This window comes from Lutra lutra, chromosome 1, assembly GCF_902655055.1.
Source record: "Lutra lutra chromosome 1, mLutLut1.2, whole genome shotgun sequence".
Lineage (NCBI taxonomy): Eukaryota > Metazoa > Chordata > Mammalia > Carnivora > Mustelidae > Lutra > Lutra lutra.
In genome coordinates this window covers 184,221,665-184,239,959 of record NC_062278.1, presented here as the reverse complement: position 1 = coordinate 184,239,959, position 18,295 = coordinate 184,221,665, and the positions used below count along the sequence as shown (strand labels likewise).

The window sequence follows — 18,295 nt, the reverse complement described above, 5'->3', positions numbered from 1 at the left end:
GATTTTAACACTCCCCTCACTGAAATGGACAGATCATCCAAGCAAAAGATCAACAAGGAAATCAAGGCCTTAAATGACACACTGGACCAGATGGACATCACAGATATATTCAGAACATTTCATCCCAAAGCAACAGAATACACATTCTTCTCTAGTGCACATGGAACGTTCTCCAGAATAGATCACATTCTTGGTCCTAAATCAAGTCTCAACCGGTATCAAAAGATTGGGATCATTCCCTGCATATTTTCAGACCACAATGCTCTAAAGCTAGAACTCAATAACAAGAGGAAATTGGGAAAGAACCCAAATACATGGAGACTAAACAGCATCCTTCTAAAGAATGAATGGGTCAACCAGGAAATCAAAGAAGAATTGAAAAAAATTATGGAAACAAATGATAATGAAAACACAACAGTTCTGAATCTGTGGGACACAACAAAGGCAGTCCTGAGAGGAAAATATATAGCGGTAGAAGCCTTTCTCAAGAAACAAGAAAGGGCTCAGGTACACAACCTAACCCTACACCTAAAGGAGCTGGAGAAAGAACAAGAAAGAAACCCTAAACCCAGCAGGAGAAGAGAAATCATAAAGATCAGAGCAGAAATCAATGAAATAGAAACCAAAAAAACAATAGAACAAATCAACGAAACTAGGAGCTGGTTCTTTGAAAGAATTAATAAGATTGATAAACCCCTGGCCAGACTTATCAAAAAGAAAAGAGAGAGGACCCAAATAAATAAAATCATGAATGAAAGAGGAGACATCACAACGAACACCAAAGAAATACAGACAATTATAAGAACATACTATGAGCAACTCTACGCCAACAAATTTGACAATCTGGAAGAAATGGATGCATTCCTAGAGACATATAAACTACCACAACTGAACCAGGAAGAAATAGAAAGCCTGAACAGACCCATAACCAGTAAGGAGATTGAAACAGTCATCAAAAATCTCCAAACAAACAAAAGCCCAGGGCCAGACGGCTTCCCGGGGGAATTCTACCAAACATTTAAAGAAGAACTAATTCCTATTCTCCTGAAACTGTTCCAAAAAATAGAAATAGAAGGAAAACTTCCAAACTCATTTTATGAGGCCAGCATCACCTTGATCCCAAAACCAGACAAGGATCCCAACAAAAAAGAGAACTACAGACCAATATCCTTGATGAACACAGATGCAAAAATTCTCGCCAAAATACTAGCCAATAGGATTCAACAGTACGTTAAAAGGATTATTCACCACGACCAAGTGGGATTTATTCCAGGGCTGCAAGGCTGGTTCAACATCCGCAAATCAATCAATGTGATACAACACATTAATAAAAGAAAGAACAAGAACCATATGATACTCTCCATAGATGCTGAAAAAGCATTTGACAAAGTACAGCATCCCTTCCTGATCAAAACTCTTCAAAGTGTAGGGATAGACGGCACATACCTCAATATTATCAAAGCCATCTATGAAAAACCCACCGCAAATATCATTCTCAATGGAGAAAAACTGAAAGCTTTTCCGCTAAGGTCAGGAACACGGCAGGGATGTCCGTTATCACCACTGCTATTCAACATAGTACTAGAAGTCCTAGCCTCAGCAATCAGACAACAAAAGGAAATTAAAGGCATCCAAATCGGCAAAGAAGAAGTCAAACTATCACTCTTCGCAGATGATATGATACTCTATGTGGAAAACCCAAAAGACTCCACTCCAAAACTGCTAGAACTTGTACAGGAATTCAGTAAAGTGTCAGGATATAAAATCAATGCACAGAAATCAGTTGCACTTCTCTACACCAACAACAAGACAGAAGAAAGAGAAATTAAGGAGTCCATCCCATTTACAATTGCACCCAAAACTATAAGATACCTAGGAATAAACCTAACCAAAGAGACTAAGAATCTATACTCAGAAAACTATAAAGTACTCATGAAAGAAATTGAGGAAGACACAAAGAAATGGAAAAATGTTCCATGCTCCTGGATTGGAAGAATAAATATTGTGAAAATGTCTATGCTACCTAAAGCAATCTACACATTTAATGCAATTCCTATCAAAGTACCATCCATTTTTTTCAAAGAAATGGAACAAATAATCCTAAAATTTATATGGAACCAGAAAAGACCTCGAATAGCCAAAGGAATATTGAAAAAGAAAGCCAAAGTTGGTGGCATCACAATTCCGGACTTCAAGCTCTATTACAAAGCTGTCATCATCAAGACAGCATGGTACTGGCACAAAAACAGACACATAGATCAATGGAACAGAATAGAGAGCCCAGAAATGGACCCTCAACTCTATGGTCAACTCATCTTCGACAAAGCAGGAAAGAATGTCCAATGGAACAAAGACAGCCTCTTCAATAAATGGTGTTGGGAAAATTGGACAGCCACATGCAGAAAAATGAAATTGGATCATTTCCTTACACCACACACGAAAATAGACTCAAAATGGATAAAGGATCTCAATGTGAGAAAGGAATCCATCAAAATCCTCGAGGAAAACACAGGCAGCAACCTCTTCGACGTCAGCCGCAGCAACATCTTCCTAGGAACATCACCAAAGGCAAGGGAAGCAAGGGCAAAAATGAACTTTTGGGATTTTATCAAGATCAAAAGCTTTTGCACAGCAAAGGAAACAGTGAACAAAACCAAAAGACAACTGACAGAATGGGAGAAGATATTTGCAAATGACATATCAGATAAAGGGCTAGTGTCCAAAATCTATAAAGAACTTAGCAAACTCAACACCCAAAGAACAAATAATCCAATCAAGAAATGGGCAGAGGACATGAACAGACATTTCTGCAAAGAAGACATCCAGATGGCCAACAGACACATGAAAAAGTGCTCCATATCACTCGGCATCAGGGAAATACAAATCAAAACCACCATGAGATATCACCTCACACCAGTCAGAATGGCTAAAATTAACAAGTCAGGAAATGACAGATGCTGGCGAGGATGCGGAGAAAGGGGAACCCTCCTACACTGTTGGTGGGAATGCAAGCTGGTGCAACCACTCTGGAAAAAAGCATGGAGGTTCCTCAAAATGTTGAAAATAGAACTACCCTATGACCCTGCAACTGCACTGCTGGGTATTTACCCTAAAGATACAAACATAGTGATCCGAAGGGGCACATGCACCCGAATGTTTATAGCAGCAATGTCTACAATAGCCAAACTATGGAAAGAACCTAGATGTCCATCAACAGACGAATGGATAAAGAAGATGTGGTATATATACACAATGGAATACTATGCAGCCATAAAAAGAAATGAAATCTTGCCATTTGCGACGACGTGGATGGAACTAGAGGGTATCATGCTTAGCGAAATAAGTCAATCGGAGAAAGACAACTATCATATGATCTCCTTGATATGAGGGAGAGGAGATGCAACATGGGGGGTCGAGGGGGTAGGAGAAGAGTAAATGAAACAAGATGGGATTGGGAGGGAGACAAACCATAAGTGACTCTTAATCTCACAAAACAAACTGAGGGTTGATGGGGGGAGGGTGTTGGGAGAGGGGGTGGGGTTATGGATATCGGGGAGGGTATGTGCTATGGTGAGTGTTGTGAAGTGTGTAAACCTGGCGATTCGCAGACCTGTACCCCTGGGGATAAAAATATATGTTTATAAAGCTGTAAAAAAAAAAAAAAGAAAGAAAGAAAGGATGAATCCCCAAGTTTTGTAGCAACATGGACGGGACTGGAAGAGATTATGCTGAGTGAAATAAGTCAAGCAGAGAGAGTCAATTATCATATGGTGTCACTTATTTGTGGAGCATAACAAATAGCATGGAGGACAAGGGGAGATGGAGAGGAGAACGGAGTTGAGGGAAATTGGAAGGGGAGGTGAACCATGAGAGACTATGGACTCTGAAAAGCGATCTGAGAATTTTGAAGGGGTGGGGGGTGGGAGGTTGGGGGCACCAGGTGGTGGGTATTGTAGAGGGCACGGATTGCATGGAGCACTGGGTGTGGTGCAAAAATAATGAATACTGTTATGCTGAAAAAAATAAAAAAAAATTAAAAAAAAAAAATAAAAGTTACATTTTAAAAAATACTAAACCTTTAAAAAAATCACATTAAAAAAAAAATACTATAATAACCTTGTAATAACCAAGCCTTTTGGTAGGACTTTGGATATGAAACTGTGCCCAGAGTACAGGTGACTGAAATCATAGGCTCTTGGCCCGGTGACATGTTTGAAAAACTTGTTAGTTCTCTGGTAGTAAATATTCAGGAACTCTTAAGAAACAGAGTAACCTTTTGCCAACTTTAAGAAAACATGATTACTAAAAGTCAACTTTAGTTTCACCTGAAATTTGCATATATTTCCCCAACATGTGCTTTCAGAAAAACTCAGTTATTTTCTCGGGCTGATTCAATTAGTTCTGGGGAATTCTGCGGTCAGAATACATTAATCTTTAGTTTGCCATATGGTCCACTAGATGGCAACATACGACAGGTTTATTCAGCGGAAAACTCGGGAGCTAGGGACAGGCCTTACCCCAGCACCATTCCTGGGGTTAGAAGCAACATAACAAGGTCTCATCAGTCCTTAGAAGCAAAGAGTCTCATTTCTTGCTACCTTTTCCTCTTTTCCTTTTTCCTATACTGAACTAGCAGTTCCTGCTCAAGACTGTCGGGACCCAGGAATGTCCAGGCAAAGGGGAAAATTCACCTCTCAAATAATGCTTGAAAGCCCTGTGTCCGGTGGCAAGGTGGGAAATGAAGCTTGCTGAGAGGAGAACATGCTGGCTCACAGTCAACCCACTAGGATCTGGAATCTATAAAATGTGATATTTAGCAGCCACTGACCCTCACAGATTCCACAGAACCTCAAGACGCTGCACTTTCTGGAGACTCACAAAACTACTCCACAGCTCAGACGCAGAGAGGGCAGCCAAGACAAGGGTCATGCCCAGGTGTGGGGTAGGCATGACACTGGAGTGACAGGGCTCTAACAGACTAAACTCCCGGAACTATGGACCAACGTTCCCTGGTGTCTAAATGGAATAGAAAAATGTCCTTCTGAATACAGTTCCCTGGCTTCAAGGTCACTAAGGAAGCATAATTGTGGACTAGTCTGAGGGCAAACAAAGGAGCCTGTTAAGTTGGTGATGTGATAAATTAAAGCTACCCTAATGCATGGGCTTCCAATTCTTTTCCAGTTGTCCATAAATATATTAGGCATTAAAAAAAAAAAAAAAAAAAGCAAATCCACAATAACCAGCGTGATCGCATTTTCTTGCTAGACCTGAAGCCTAAAACAACTATGCTGAAGAGAGTGGTAAACAGTGAGATATTCGGTCAGCATCTAGCTAGGACAGTGCCTCGGCCCCAGATGAATTCATCAGTCCACAAAGATTGCCTTGACATGATTAAGTATTAACCTACTATTTAATGCAGGTTTTTATACTGGTTTTGGCTTCGATTTTAAAAAGATTGGGGAAAAAAGCCCCACTAAACAGACCTTGAACTTTTTTACTGGATAGATTTTCACATGAAAAATCTTTCCCTTTTACAAGAAAATCTACTGGCATTTATTCCAATGCTGATTTTTTTCCCCCCTTAGAGAAGTTTAGCTGACCTGTCCACCAGAAATGCCCAGCAAGACATCCCTGCGTCACCCAAAGCACACAGGAGAGCAAAGAGAGAGCTCCTTCACTAACAGGATGAAGGTTTGTTGGGACCCAAAGGAAAGAAATGTACTTTGCCTTTCTTTAATTTTTAAAACAGCATATTTCTAAGTTTTACTATTTTTTAAAGTCACAGTTCCATGTGCAACGTGTAGAACTTGAGTATTTGAATGTTCGCCTCAGACAGCATTATGTCAACTTAACACAATGCGAGGATAACGCCATTTAGCCTGGAAAAAGTTTCTGATGAACATGTGCTTTCTATGCCTCTTTTTAAATGCCTCTGTCTCTATATTCCAGTCTTTTAATTCTATTCCAGTGGAGGAGAAAATTGTACAAAATCATTTAGGGCCCCTCAGTTTCAAAGTCCAAGTTTTGTTTTTTTGTTTTTTTGTTTTTTTTTTTAAGAAACCTAGTTTCCAGAGTCCAAGCAAGGGCTCTAGAATAAGACGAGAAGGCAGCACCGTCTGTGTGAGATGACAGTATGAGGGGCTGGTGTGCAGTGACTCCATTCCCACTGGTGTGCTAAATGTTCTACCTCCTTTACGGCATTGAACCCTGGCCACCCAGCTTTCTGAGAATCACCTTTCTGGGGCAGCCAAGGAGAGAAGGTTCTCGCTAAAACAGATCACCCTCCATGAAGGGTCTATTCTGATTAGCGTGTTGTGATGTGAATGTATGGGCATTTGAAGGAAATACATCAGCTCCTCTGCACCCTGGTTTCCTAAGTTCTTCACAGGGAAGGTTGGATTCTGGGATCTCAAGGGTTTCTTGCAGCTGCTGGACAGTTTTATGGCTCTCCAGGTTTCAAAGTAATGAAACAACAGTGCTGGAACTTCTGATTGTACTCAGTGGCTGGTGTGGCCAGCGCGAGGAACGACATCCTTCCGCGAGCCAAGTCCGATCCTGACAGTCCCTGAAAAATCACGCTGGGCCTCAGGCCTGCCCTAGGACGTCTTTAACAAGCAGAACTGGGCCATAGCCACGGAATCAATTTTAACAGGGTAAACAGGCTGAGATTTTAAAATCATCTGTCTTGTAAACAGGTCAGTCCGGTCTGGACTCACTGGTTCAAAGTTGAACCAGAAGCTGTAGTGTCTATGGTTACTGTTTCTTAAAGTAGCAAAACAGGCTGCTCGCACCAGAGCTGTGGTGCTGGGCAGACTGCCCCACACCCCCTCCTCCCCGTTACTCTGAAAGAGAGCTCTACCAACCGGAACATAAATGTTGGCCATGGACTTTGAGGAGAGACACAGTTTTACTCGTCTCACATATACAGTCGATTCTCCTATCTTTTAAAAGTCTTTTTATTCCATTCATGTTACAAACAGAAACCTCCCAACAGAAACCCAACCCAACCCTCGCTCTGCAGCCAAAGGTGTTTATCTGGGCGTGATCTTGCCCCCCAGGGTGACATACGGTGGTAATATTTGGAGACATTTCCTGTCATCACACCTGAGGGGGATACCAGTGGCATTTAGTGGGTAGAAGGCACAGGATAGCCCCACAACAATGAATTATCTAGTCCAAAAGGTCACCAGAGTCAACGCCAAGAAACCTTGACACAGACACGTAACAAAGAGTCCCTGAGGATTTAGGTTTTATGTAATCTAGAACTAGCCCTGCTGCTTTCTGAATTCCCCAGACTCCCAAAAGAAAAGCAACTCTGACCAGATCCCCTCTTCTTTGCCCAGGAGGGAGGAGGTGGGAGAGAAAGCAGTGAGAGGGGTGTACATATCGATGACGACCCTTCCTAGAAGGACACACAGTCTGAGTGGTGGCGAATCACAGAACCAAGGAATCAGGACCTGTTTGCACATCTCTGAATTCTATGCCGCCTTCTCCCAGCACACAGCTACAGCTGAGGAACCCTCAGTGAGACAATAAATGCTCCCTGGGTGGATCAGATTAAGGAGTTGGAAGTGTCTGCCAGGAGTCTTTCCTCTGATTTAGTGATATCAATGTAATAATGGGCTCCTTTTATAGAGGGTTTGCTTATGCGGTCTCTAATCTTATAGCAACCCCATCAAGTTGCTATCATCATCCCCACTTTACGAATTAGGAAACTGAGGTGCAGAGAGGCCTTTTAAGTAGAAAAATCTGGGTTCTTTCCCTGGTCTGTCTAACTCTGATGCCCATGATCTTCCTCTTAGATAAGGAAGTAAAAACCCAGCAGTCCTGTCATCATGGGAGGGTCACCCACGGCAAATCTTAGGGCAAATCCCTTTCTCATCCCTTTTTAGGTTATCTACTCCCTCCTTGGACCCATTCTGGCCTGTCATTCTTCCACCACCATCCACCAGGCCACACTGTTGGAAGGGGGCGGACGCAGAGATGCGGAGAAGCAGGGCTGACTTGGAGGCTACCAGAACCCCTGGCATTAATGACATCCCAAAACGTCATATAAGGAACACAATTCAGTAAGAACACACATATAGGTCATCATCTTCTGGGGCTAGGTATGAGAAGAAGATACCTTTAGCAAACAAAAGCCACAAATGAGCTACAGCAGGAAGGCAGGAAAGCAGAAGGGTTAAGAGGATGGCCCTTGGAATCCATGGATTTGCGTTCAAGCCCCAGTTCTGCCAACTCCCAGCTATGTGGCAAGCCTGACCCTCTCTCACCCCCACTTCCCTTTTCTGAGAACATGGTCTCTATGGCACTCATTGCTTTGCTACTTAGATGACATGAGTGAATGCTCTACAAAGCACTTACCCAATATCTGGCATCTAATAAGCAATTGTTGCTAACATCACCATCATCATCATCACCATCAGAGGGAGAAAAACAGGAAGATATAAGAGAGCAATAAGAATTAAGAGACACTGAACACATTTTCTAATCTGTGGGGCAGCCGGTAAGAATCCCAAGAAATCTGTGAGAATTACACACAGAGCTGAGAAACTCCTAGAGAAAAGAAAGCCCATCAAGTGCCAATATCTCAGGGCTCAAGGCCAGGGCTACTCTGACGGCTATTTCCACTTGGACTTGGCTAATCCAGAAGTTGTGATGGTTACGGCAGAAGTGGGAGGGGATCCTTCCAGGTCTGCCAAGTAGATGATGGGTGCACAGATAAGAGGGGACGTTTTAATGTTGCAAATGACCCCCACCCCCCCACCCAGCTTTACATTATGTCTGTGCATCTTCAAATGCATAACAAAATAACAGGAAGTGCATCCCAAGGCTCTTTATGTAAAATTGGTTAAAATTTCATTTGGGGAGTTAGGAGAAAGCAGATAGTCTCATTAACTTTGGACCAACTGTTCTACTTAAATGGTTTCTAAGCACCTAAGCACCATTTATATGCAAAAATTAATGTGTTACTTACAAATCATCTTTATCTATTCATTAAAGCAGGTCCCTGAGATTCTCACAACACAGAACACTTTCAGCTCAATTTAAGTCTGCAGTGTGTCAAAGCATTTTATCCTCTCTCTTATTCTGGAAATATGTACTGAGACTCCAATAATTGGAAAAAAAAAAAAAAAAAGAAAGAAACAACCCTGTGTATCCTGTGTTCCGTGCATGCACGATCTCACTTCAACCTCATTCAAACACCATGAGGTAAATACTGGTTGGCATTTCCATTTTGCAGATAAGCAAACGAAGTCTGAGGGTGGTGACCTGCCAAAGACACAGAGTTAGCTAGGGGCAGACCTGGGACTTGAACCACGGGTGGTGGGCAGCCTTGCTCTCAGTCACCAGCCTAGATGGATCACTTATTCCATGACCCCTCCTCTGCTTGGTGCCATGAATTCAGCTCTGCACCAAGCAGTCTCAACTCCCCTGCAGCTTGCAATTCTCGCTGTATCTCCCTGCAATACGAATGGGCCTTCTCCCCTCAACCCCGCGGGCCCCCTTAAAGATATGTCTGCTACAGGGTGCCTGGGTGGCTCAGTAGGTTAAGCCTCTGCCTTCGGCTCGGGTCATGGTCCCGGGGTCCTGGGATCGAGTCCCGCATCTGGTTCTCTGCTCAGCAGGGAGCCTGCTCCCCTCTCTCTCTGCCTGCCTCTCTGCCTACTTGTGATCTTTCTCTGTCAAATAAATAAATAAAATCTTTTAAAAATTTTTTTAAAAATTAAAAAAAAAAAAGATATGTCTGCTACAGGTGAGCAAGGCTCATGATTAATTCATGGAGACAGAAGCCCTGGTAAATACCCAAGGAAACGATCGTCACCGCTGCCCGGCTAGCTCTTGGCAGGCCGCGGCACCACTTACCAGTGACCTGGACACCTGGAAATACTTCTAACACAGAGAAGAAGCTGGAAAGTTTCTCCCCAAATCCTACCTGCATCCTTGCCAAAGTGTGCTCGGTCAACAGGTAGTATCACCTGGTGTGAGAGCTACAGCATCTCCAGGCCCATGAGACACCTGCTGAATCCTATGGGATTTGTGCATATACTGAAGTTTGGGATGTGCTGGCTTGGGGCATCTAAATCAAGTCACCAGAAGAAATACTAACAACCTGGCAAGTAAAAGCTAATGAACTATAGATAGCATCATCAAAAACACATAAAAATCACTTTTCTCACCCAAAGAGACGATCAAGATGAGGCCATCATTAAATGTGAAGGACAATCCTACCCAGGCTCTCAAATACGGGAAGGGTCTCTTCTTTGCAAATTGTGAAGCAGGGAGTCCTTGGCTTAACTGTTTCCTATGCAGTAGGAGCTTGGTTTTCTCGTCTGTGAAATTCGGTGGTGGGCCCAGATTACCCATCAAGTCCCACGCAGCTTCCTTATTTCAGAATGTGGAACGTGGGAGAACTGTGTTGCGTGCACTGTTCATAGTCACAGGGAAGTGGTGTTCGGCAGGGTGAGGGACACCACTGCTTGGGGTCACGCAGTCCTTAGCTCAAATCCCGTTTCTGCTCTGTGTTAGCTGTGTGACCTTGGTCAAGCGGCTGCTCCCAGCCTCCTCAATTTTCTCACATGTAAAACGCGGCTGGTATGTCCTACTTCAGTATTGTGAGGACTCGTGGGGAATTGTGTACAACACCCAGGGTCATACCTAGCAGGGACAGTGCATGCCCCGTGCACGTGCGCGCACACACACACACACACGGGATGTTGGTGGAAGAAATGAGTATGGACAGTGTTCCACCTCACGTGAGCGACACCTGCGTCTGAGCCAAGAGAACGGCCTTCATCTGAGAGGGAAACTTTAAAGCCAAAGGGATGTGTCTCCTGAAAGCCCGTTTTGGTGAATGTGCTCACATCGGACTCAGCTGTCAGAGGGACAATCTGTAGAGGCTCAGTTCTGTGATGGAGAGCATCCTCGGAGATCATGTGCTCCATTATAGCTGATTGCATTTTAAGCACTTTTAGATAGATCTGTGGCTTGTGGCCATCACCGCTTCCTGTTTGAGAGTCACACGCAAAAAAAATGGTCCCGGACCCATTATTAACATTTAATAAGGGATCTACTGAAACACACTTCATAATCTAAAAGCTTTACTTTTGCATGTTTAGCTTATTTTCACTTTTCCAGGCTTCCTTCTATTTTCATTCTCAGCCTATAAGCTCCTTGACATGAGCCACTGGGACTCTTTTCCTTTTGCCAGATAATTAATCCCTCGGTACACAGAGGTTGGGTGCAAGAGAGGTGACAGCAAACTGAGGCCAGGTTCTGGACTGTCACCATGCCAGACAACTAAGGTCCTGCCAGCTGTCTTAGGTTTGGAAATAAGGAAATGGCATCTGTAATATTAAAGGAAGGAAAATAGATTTTTTGAGCAGCTAGTACCAGGGGAGGACTGGTAACTTTTCTGAGGGTGTTTAAGGCCTCCAGGCTCAATGGCAGGAAGCAAGCACTGCCGCACAGGAGGAGAGGCTGCGGGCCCCCGAGGCAGAGCCTTTCCCTGCCTGACCTACGTGAACACCATTCCCCCTTCCAGAAAGTAAAATCCTGGGCTGTAAGAAAGTCTGTGGGTTCAGAAAGGCAAAAATGGGGGAAACAGATGCAGATGCTAGCCTGTGTTTCCCTGTCAACTACATACTTCTACACGGCCTTCTACCCTCACCTGGTTCCAACAGGCTGCACTGTGAATGAGGATGGTTTTGGGATCCTCTCTGTCAAGCCTGGCCCGGCACCCCATATCAGATTTACTATTATGGAGCGCCCCACGGTGATGCACGTGAAAGTATCACACCGTGAAAGGGGTCTCCCTCTGGAATGTGGTACCTCCCAGAACACTCCACTGATGCCGTGGAAACGTGTGGTATGAGAGACATCCCTCCTGGGAGGCCTGGGACCACGCTGTTGTCGTGTTTGCGTTCTTGGCAGTGAGAGCAGCGATGGACAAGTTAACAGGCTCCACTGACCTGATCGATAAAGAGAGCAGTCGTTCTCCAGGGGTGATGCGTAAGACGCTTGCTCCAAACGTGCAGTCCACCCCCGAGGTCTGAGAGAGCGGGTCCTGGGCAAGGCTGGGACCTGGCATTTGAAGAAACCCAGCCAGGTGTTCAGATATGAGTGGTGAGGGATGACACCGTGAGGAACACTGGCTGGGCAGAGGCGAACCCTGAGGGGGTGGTTGGTGGGGGACATATGTGACTGTCTTTGTGACTAAAGACACAAGAACACAAATACTCTCTAAGCACCTTCTGTGTGTACTATGAAGTCCACTCTGGGGAGTCAGGCATGAGGCAGTCCAAGTCTCATGGTCAAGAGGGAGGGACAGGGGACCCACAAATGATCCTTAATACAAATATGGCCTGTAAAAACGTGCGGCAGGAGTGCAGACGAGGTGGGCTCGATCCTGCCTGGGCCAAAGGCTGTTTAAGGGCAATTACAGAGTTAGTATCTTTGCAAGGCCTTGAAGGATGCCTGACAGCTTTCCAGGTAGACAAAGGGGAGATGGGCACCCCACGCACAACGGACATCAGGAGACAAAGCTCAGCAGCTGGCAAGTCCGTGGCTTATGCAGGAAAAGGGCCACAAGTCCACTGTCAGCAGAGACTGGACACACTGAGTGGTATTTTGGAGTTGGGGACATATAGAGGATGAGGCTTAGAAAAAAAAAAGTGAGTTTCAAGTTAAAAATAGCGATATAGAAGTTTGTAGCATGATCTGAAGGCTGTGGGTTTTAGGTTTTGTTTTTGTTTCTAAGCTGGGGAGCGCTCTTTTCAAATTAGAGTGGCCCATTTCTAAAACAAACACCACAACGAAACCGATCAGAGCCTCAGAGCCGCTCTGGTAAAAGTAGGGGTGGAGATCCAGAACCCTACCTGCCGGGAGCACACAAGCCCACAAGAGAGGCATGCTTGCTTAGGTGGCCGGAGACAGAGTCACAATCCACAGCTGTGGCAGAGGAGAAAGGCGGGGAGTTTTGGAATGACAGGACCAGGAGGAGGTTAGAAGGCCGAAAGCTAAGCCCTGGCAGCTGGTGGGGGAAGAAGGGGTAGGGTAGGGAGTGTGTGGGGGGAGGGCACGGATGCTGGGAGGAGGGAACAGCTTAGGAGCAGGCAGGACCAGTCTACCTGGGGCCAGAGAGCGTGGGTGCCTAGGGAGCAGGCACAGGGAGAGGAGGGGATGGCTTGGGCTTGGAGCAGGTTTTCCAACAGGGGATCAAACCTCTGAAACACAGAGCCAGACAGAGTAATGGACTCAAGAGAGAAGAGGATTTGGTCAAAGGAAATTCCAACCCTGAAAAACGTGTTGGATGCTATCACTGCTAGCCGGCATGTGGTAGACAGGGTGTCCAGAGCTCAGGAGAGCGGTCAGGCTAAGGATGCAGGTTTACAAATGATACTCTGAGTAAGATGAACCACCACGGGAGAAGGGGAAGTCACTAGGAATAGAATTCCCAGCCCCCAACTCTTCAGTGTGGGGTGACTTTGTGCCACGGCCTGGTCCAGGAGGTGAGGGCAGAATGATGCAGAAAGAACCCTGTGAAGCGGACGTTCCAGTGAGACAAGACGGACGGACGCAGAACCCTATGGAGAAAATAAGCGGGGTCAGGGGCACGGGGAGTGTGTGTCAGGATGTGCGTGCCATTTCTGTCTCAGTGGTTAGGGCAGGCCTTGTGAGAAGATGACATCTGGGCAGAGACCAGAAGGGGAAGAAAGCACAGTCCTAGCAGATGACTGAAGAAAGAGCATTCCCGGCAGGAGGGACTGTTGGTGGTCAAGGCCTATGCTTGGGATGACAGAGAAAGAGCTAGAATGGCAGAAGGGAGAGGGAAGGGGGGGACAGGCGTGGGGGGGGAAGCAAGGCACATGGGGCGGGGACAGGAAATGCTGCAGAGTCTCACAGGCAGTTGTAAGTACTTTGGCTTTTGTTCTGAGTGAAAAGGAGAGCAGAGAAGTGACAGGCCTTAACTTGGGTATTACTTCAGCTGCTGTGATGGGAAGGGACCGTAGGTGGCAAGGGGAGAAGCAGGGAGAGCACACTCCCGCAGTGGTCTAGGTGGGAGAGGCCGTGCGGCTCAGGTCCAGGATGCAGGCGGTGAGACTACACTGGATTCTGGACACACTTGCATGGTAGAATTAACAGCCTCTGTGCAGGGTGGGTGCCGGAGCGGGAGAAGGAATGGGGAAGGAGAGGAAGGGGAGTGTCACAGAGGTCACCACGATCTGGAGGCTGAGCAACCAGAAGGAAGGAGTGACTGTGAACTGCTATGATCTGAGATGGGACAGATGGAAGAAGGCAAATTTGGGAGAGAAGCTGAAGAGGTGGTTTGACATGTGTTGAGTTTGGATGTGTATTAGACATCCATATGGACACAGAGAGGAGGAGACGCATGCACAAGTATAAAAATTGTGGGAAATCACCAGCGCACCAAGGGAACCGAATGCCTTGTAACTGAATGCTGTCGCTGGTGTGGCTGGGGACCAGAGGCCCGAGGACTGAGTGCTGTGGATAAAACTGAGGAAAGGGGGTCACCACTCAGAGACATGCAACCAAGAGCAGCTTCCAAGACTGAGACAGGATCAGGTTTTCGATATCCAGAAAAGGGGAGGAAAACTCTTCATTCTATATCCCCAATCAAAATCATACCCCAAATGCTTGCATTCTAAGCCATACAGTCCAAATAACACACATACACACACACACACATAAGGGCTTACTGGAATTTGCTATCGAAAATGCAAGTAACTCGACTTAAGGGGCTCTCCGTTTCATCCAGCGAGGGAATGAATTCAGGTTGCTGGCTTCCTACCACTAAGTTCAGACAAGCTGCTCCAGGGACTGTTGGGGGTGGGGGTAATGTGCGAGCCAGGTAACAATGTTACTTATCAATATTAATTAAGCACTTATTCTATGCCGGGCACCCATGTTGGTGTTTTATATTCATCCATTAATCCTCAGAACAACCCCTGGGAGAGAGAACCTATGAATATCCTCATTTTACAGACAATGAAGCTGAGGCTTAGTGGGGGTAGATCACTTGTCTCTGGTCACAAAGTAGACTGAAAGGGAGGATAGGACAGACATAGGTGCCATAGGAGAGTTTTAGGGATGAGAAGGCCTCTGGATGCTGTGGAACTCAAAAGTGATGCCCTTGGTGGCAGACACCAGCTACGTTGGGGGGGGGCTTGGGGGGGAGACTTCCTTGGAAGGCTCTCCTGAGAGCCTTATTACTCTCTCTAGAATCTTGTTTCCCTAGGGGGAAAAAGTTATAAACAGAACTTCTAGAACACAATGTGTTCATAACCCCAAGGGAACGGGGCCAGCTGACATAAATGTAATGGACTCCCAGAGAAGTGGAAACAGCATTCAGTAAAAGCTATGGGACGATTGATCAGGCAAAATGAATTCAAATGAGCAATGCTGGAAGTAATTATAATTTCTAGATTAATGTAATTATTTCTATTCCAAATGTGGACAATGTGGCAATAACATTTCGTTGGATTGCTGGCTTTCAGAGAACAAAAATACCCAAATGCATACAAGGAAAGCTGGAGTTTGTGTCTTCATTGAAGTTACTGTATTCTTATCCTGAAAGATACCAGATGTTCTTAAAAAGTTGTGTGTTGTTATGTGGCATTAAAATCTTGGACCATTCTTAAAATGATGTGCCTTTAGGTAAACTAATTTTTGAGCCTTTAAAAAGAAACTCTCCTGATACTTGTTTCCACTAAGCAACAATCTCCTCATGTTAGAACATTAGACCAGAGGCCCCAGGTTTAAGGCCTTAAAAACAGATACTAGGTAGCAATAATAGTTACAGCACACCTTTGAAAACAAAGACACATGATTTCATTCGGTTCATGTTAGCCAAAACCACTCCTACTATGACAGTAAAATGCTTTCTTAACATACCATAATGAAAGTGAAAATGTTTCAGACGAGACTCTTTGTATCTACCCCACCCCCAACTTCTCCAGGTCCCCGGAAGAGATTGCTGGTCCAAGTGTCAGTTCTTATAGATTCTTATAGATGGGTGCTAATTCCAACAAGAAGAAAGGAATGAACTTATCTTCCTTAAAAGGATGATTATCACTTTAAAAAAATCTTGCAAGAACTTTATGTGAGGCTTTTAAAGACCAGATTTGGGTCTATTAAGTAAATTCCGTAGAAAACAGTCATATACCTTTCTTCCAAACATTTAACCACAGCTGCAGTGTCATCAAAATTTCCATAAGCTTTTGGGACAACCTTGAGGTGTCCTCTTTGCGCACCCACAGGGTAATGGATACTAAGAAGGACTTTGCATTCATGCACTTATTCATTTATCAAAATTTTCTTGTGCTCCTACTATGTGCCAGGCACGGTTCTAGGTGCTGGGATATAGCAAATGTCAAAAACTAAGCCCCTGATCATTGACTTTCAACCAAGGGGAAAGTACTGAGGGACTTTCTGAAAAGTCCTGAGACAGGGCAGTCCTGTCCCTGAGACAGACTGAAAATAAACAGATTCATACATAATACTATGTGGCAGCATTAAGCATAACAGGAAAACAAGACAGAGCAGGGGAATACAGCATGACTGCAAGATGGGGGTGTGCTAATTTAGATACAGCCGTCAGGGAGGCGTTTCTGAGGATATGGCACCTGAGCTGTCCCCTGAGAAAGCTATAATCGTTCCCACTTTACTGACAAAGTGAGGTATCGCTCACCAGTGAATTCCCAGCGTCTAGAAGGCATGTGGCTGCACAGTAAATTGTCAAGAAAACACCCGCCCAGTGTTTGAGAAAGAATGCCAAGAGGTGTCCGTGGCAGTTTGGGGGGGGGGGGCGCGGAGTGGAGGCCCCCGCTGGGCCGTAATCCAGCCGCCCCAGCACATTTCCCAGGGGGCCGGCCCACTTCCCCGAGCGCTGTCACAGCGGAGGTCGGGTCCCGAGCTCCCCAGGAGCCCCGCGGGGCCGCCAGGACAGCAGCGCTCTCCCCACTCTCCGGCGAGGACCCGACGACCCCCGGCTGGCCCATCTCCCAGCGCCGGGCCAGGACGGCCGCCCGCGGGCGCGCTTCCTTTGAGGGAAATAAAGGGGGAAAGTGCTGCCGAAACTTTCGGGGCTGCGCCTGTGCCCTCCCGGCCCGAGGCGAGGCCGCCAAACGCTCGCTCGCCCCGGCCCGGCCCCGGGCTCCCGAGCCGGCTCTGCGCGAGTCCTGGGCGCGCGGGCGGCCGCGGCGCGGGGCCGGGGCCCGGGCCCCCGGCGGCGCCGAGACAAAGCGGCGGCGCTGGCGGGGCGGGCGCACGGCGGCGGCGGCGGGGCCGGGGCCGGACGCGGCGGGCCCCGCGCCCCCTCACCTGTCGAGCCAGAAGGTCCAGGGCGAGTGCAGCGGGACCTCTCCCGGCTCGGGCCGCAGCGCCGACAGCTGCTGCAGGCCGAGCGGCGGCGCGGCGTTGGCGGCGTTGGCGGCGGCGGCGCGGGGCCCCGGCGGCTCCCGGGCCCGGGCGGGGGGCACGGCGGCCGGGGGCATCGCCATTTTCTCCGCCCCGCCTGCGAGGCCGGCGGACGCGCGGACCGCGGGGCGAGCGGCGGCTGAGTCACCCCGGCCCCCGCCCGCCCCGGCGCGGCCGCCCCGCCCCGCCCCGCGCGCGCCCCGCCCCGCCCCGGGCCCGCCGCCCGCCTGGCCTGGGAGCCGCGCCGCGGGCCGCGGAGGGCACGGCCCGGCCGCACCGCCAGACCGAAGCCGGCCGACCCGCGGCGGGCAGCGGGGCCCGTTTGGCACGGACACGGACACGGACCCGGCGGGCGGCGGACCGACGGCTGGCCGGCCGGCCCGGGGGAGGGCAGAGCTGCAGCCGGGCACGGATGAGCGGGCTCTCGGGGGTCGGGAACACAGGACCGGCCAGAGAGAGGGGGCTGGTTCTGCAGCCAGCCCGGAAGCCAGTGGGGGATGGACGGGCGGGTTTCGGAAAGATGGAGGGATGGACGGATGGACCAGTGGATGGCGTTTCAGACGCACATGGTGGGAGGGGAGGACGGGTGCACAGAAATACCAGCGGTCTGAAAGACGGGTGGGAAAGCCGGCAGATGGCTGGAGGAGGACGGAGGGATGGAAGGGCAGATGGAAGCACAGTTGGATGTGACAGAGATGGCAAGGGGAACCGCTGGCCAAATGGATGAAGAGACTGGAATGCCCGAGAGTGCCCGAAGGGAGGGCCAGACTGACACAAGCCAGGAGCCACTGACTTGGGCATGAGGTTGTGATGGGTCAGTTTTGTGTTCCTCACGGTGAGCACATTTCCTAACTCA

General features: G+C 47.5%; 1 protein-coding gene across 1 annotated transcript in view; it reads right to left on the bottom strand.

Annotated features, from left to right (window-relative positions):
• Window positions 1-17,600, bottom strand: part of EIF4E3 (eukaryotic translation initiation factor 4E family member 3) — a 45,463-nt gene extending 27,863 nt beyond the window's left edge. Inside the window, exon 1 of the mRNA XM_047746942.1 lies at window positions 17,344-17,600. Within this exon, the coding sequence (XP_047602898.1) occupies window positions 17,344-17,522 (179 nt within the window). The 5' untranslated portion in view covers window positions 17,523-17,600. The remainder of the gene's footprint in view (window positions 1-17,343) is intronic.
• Between the last annotated feature and the right edge of the window lie 695 nt (window positions 17,601-18,295).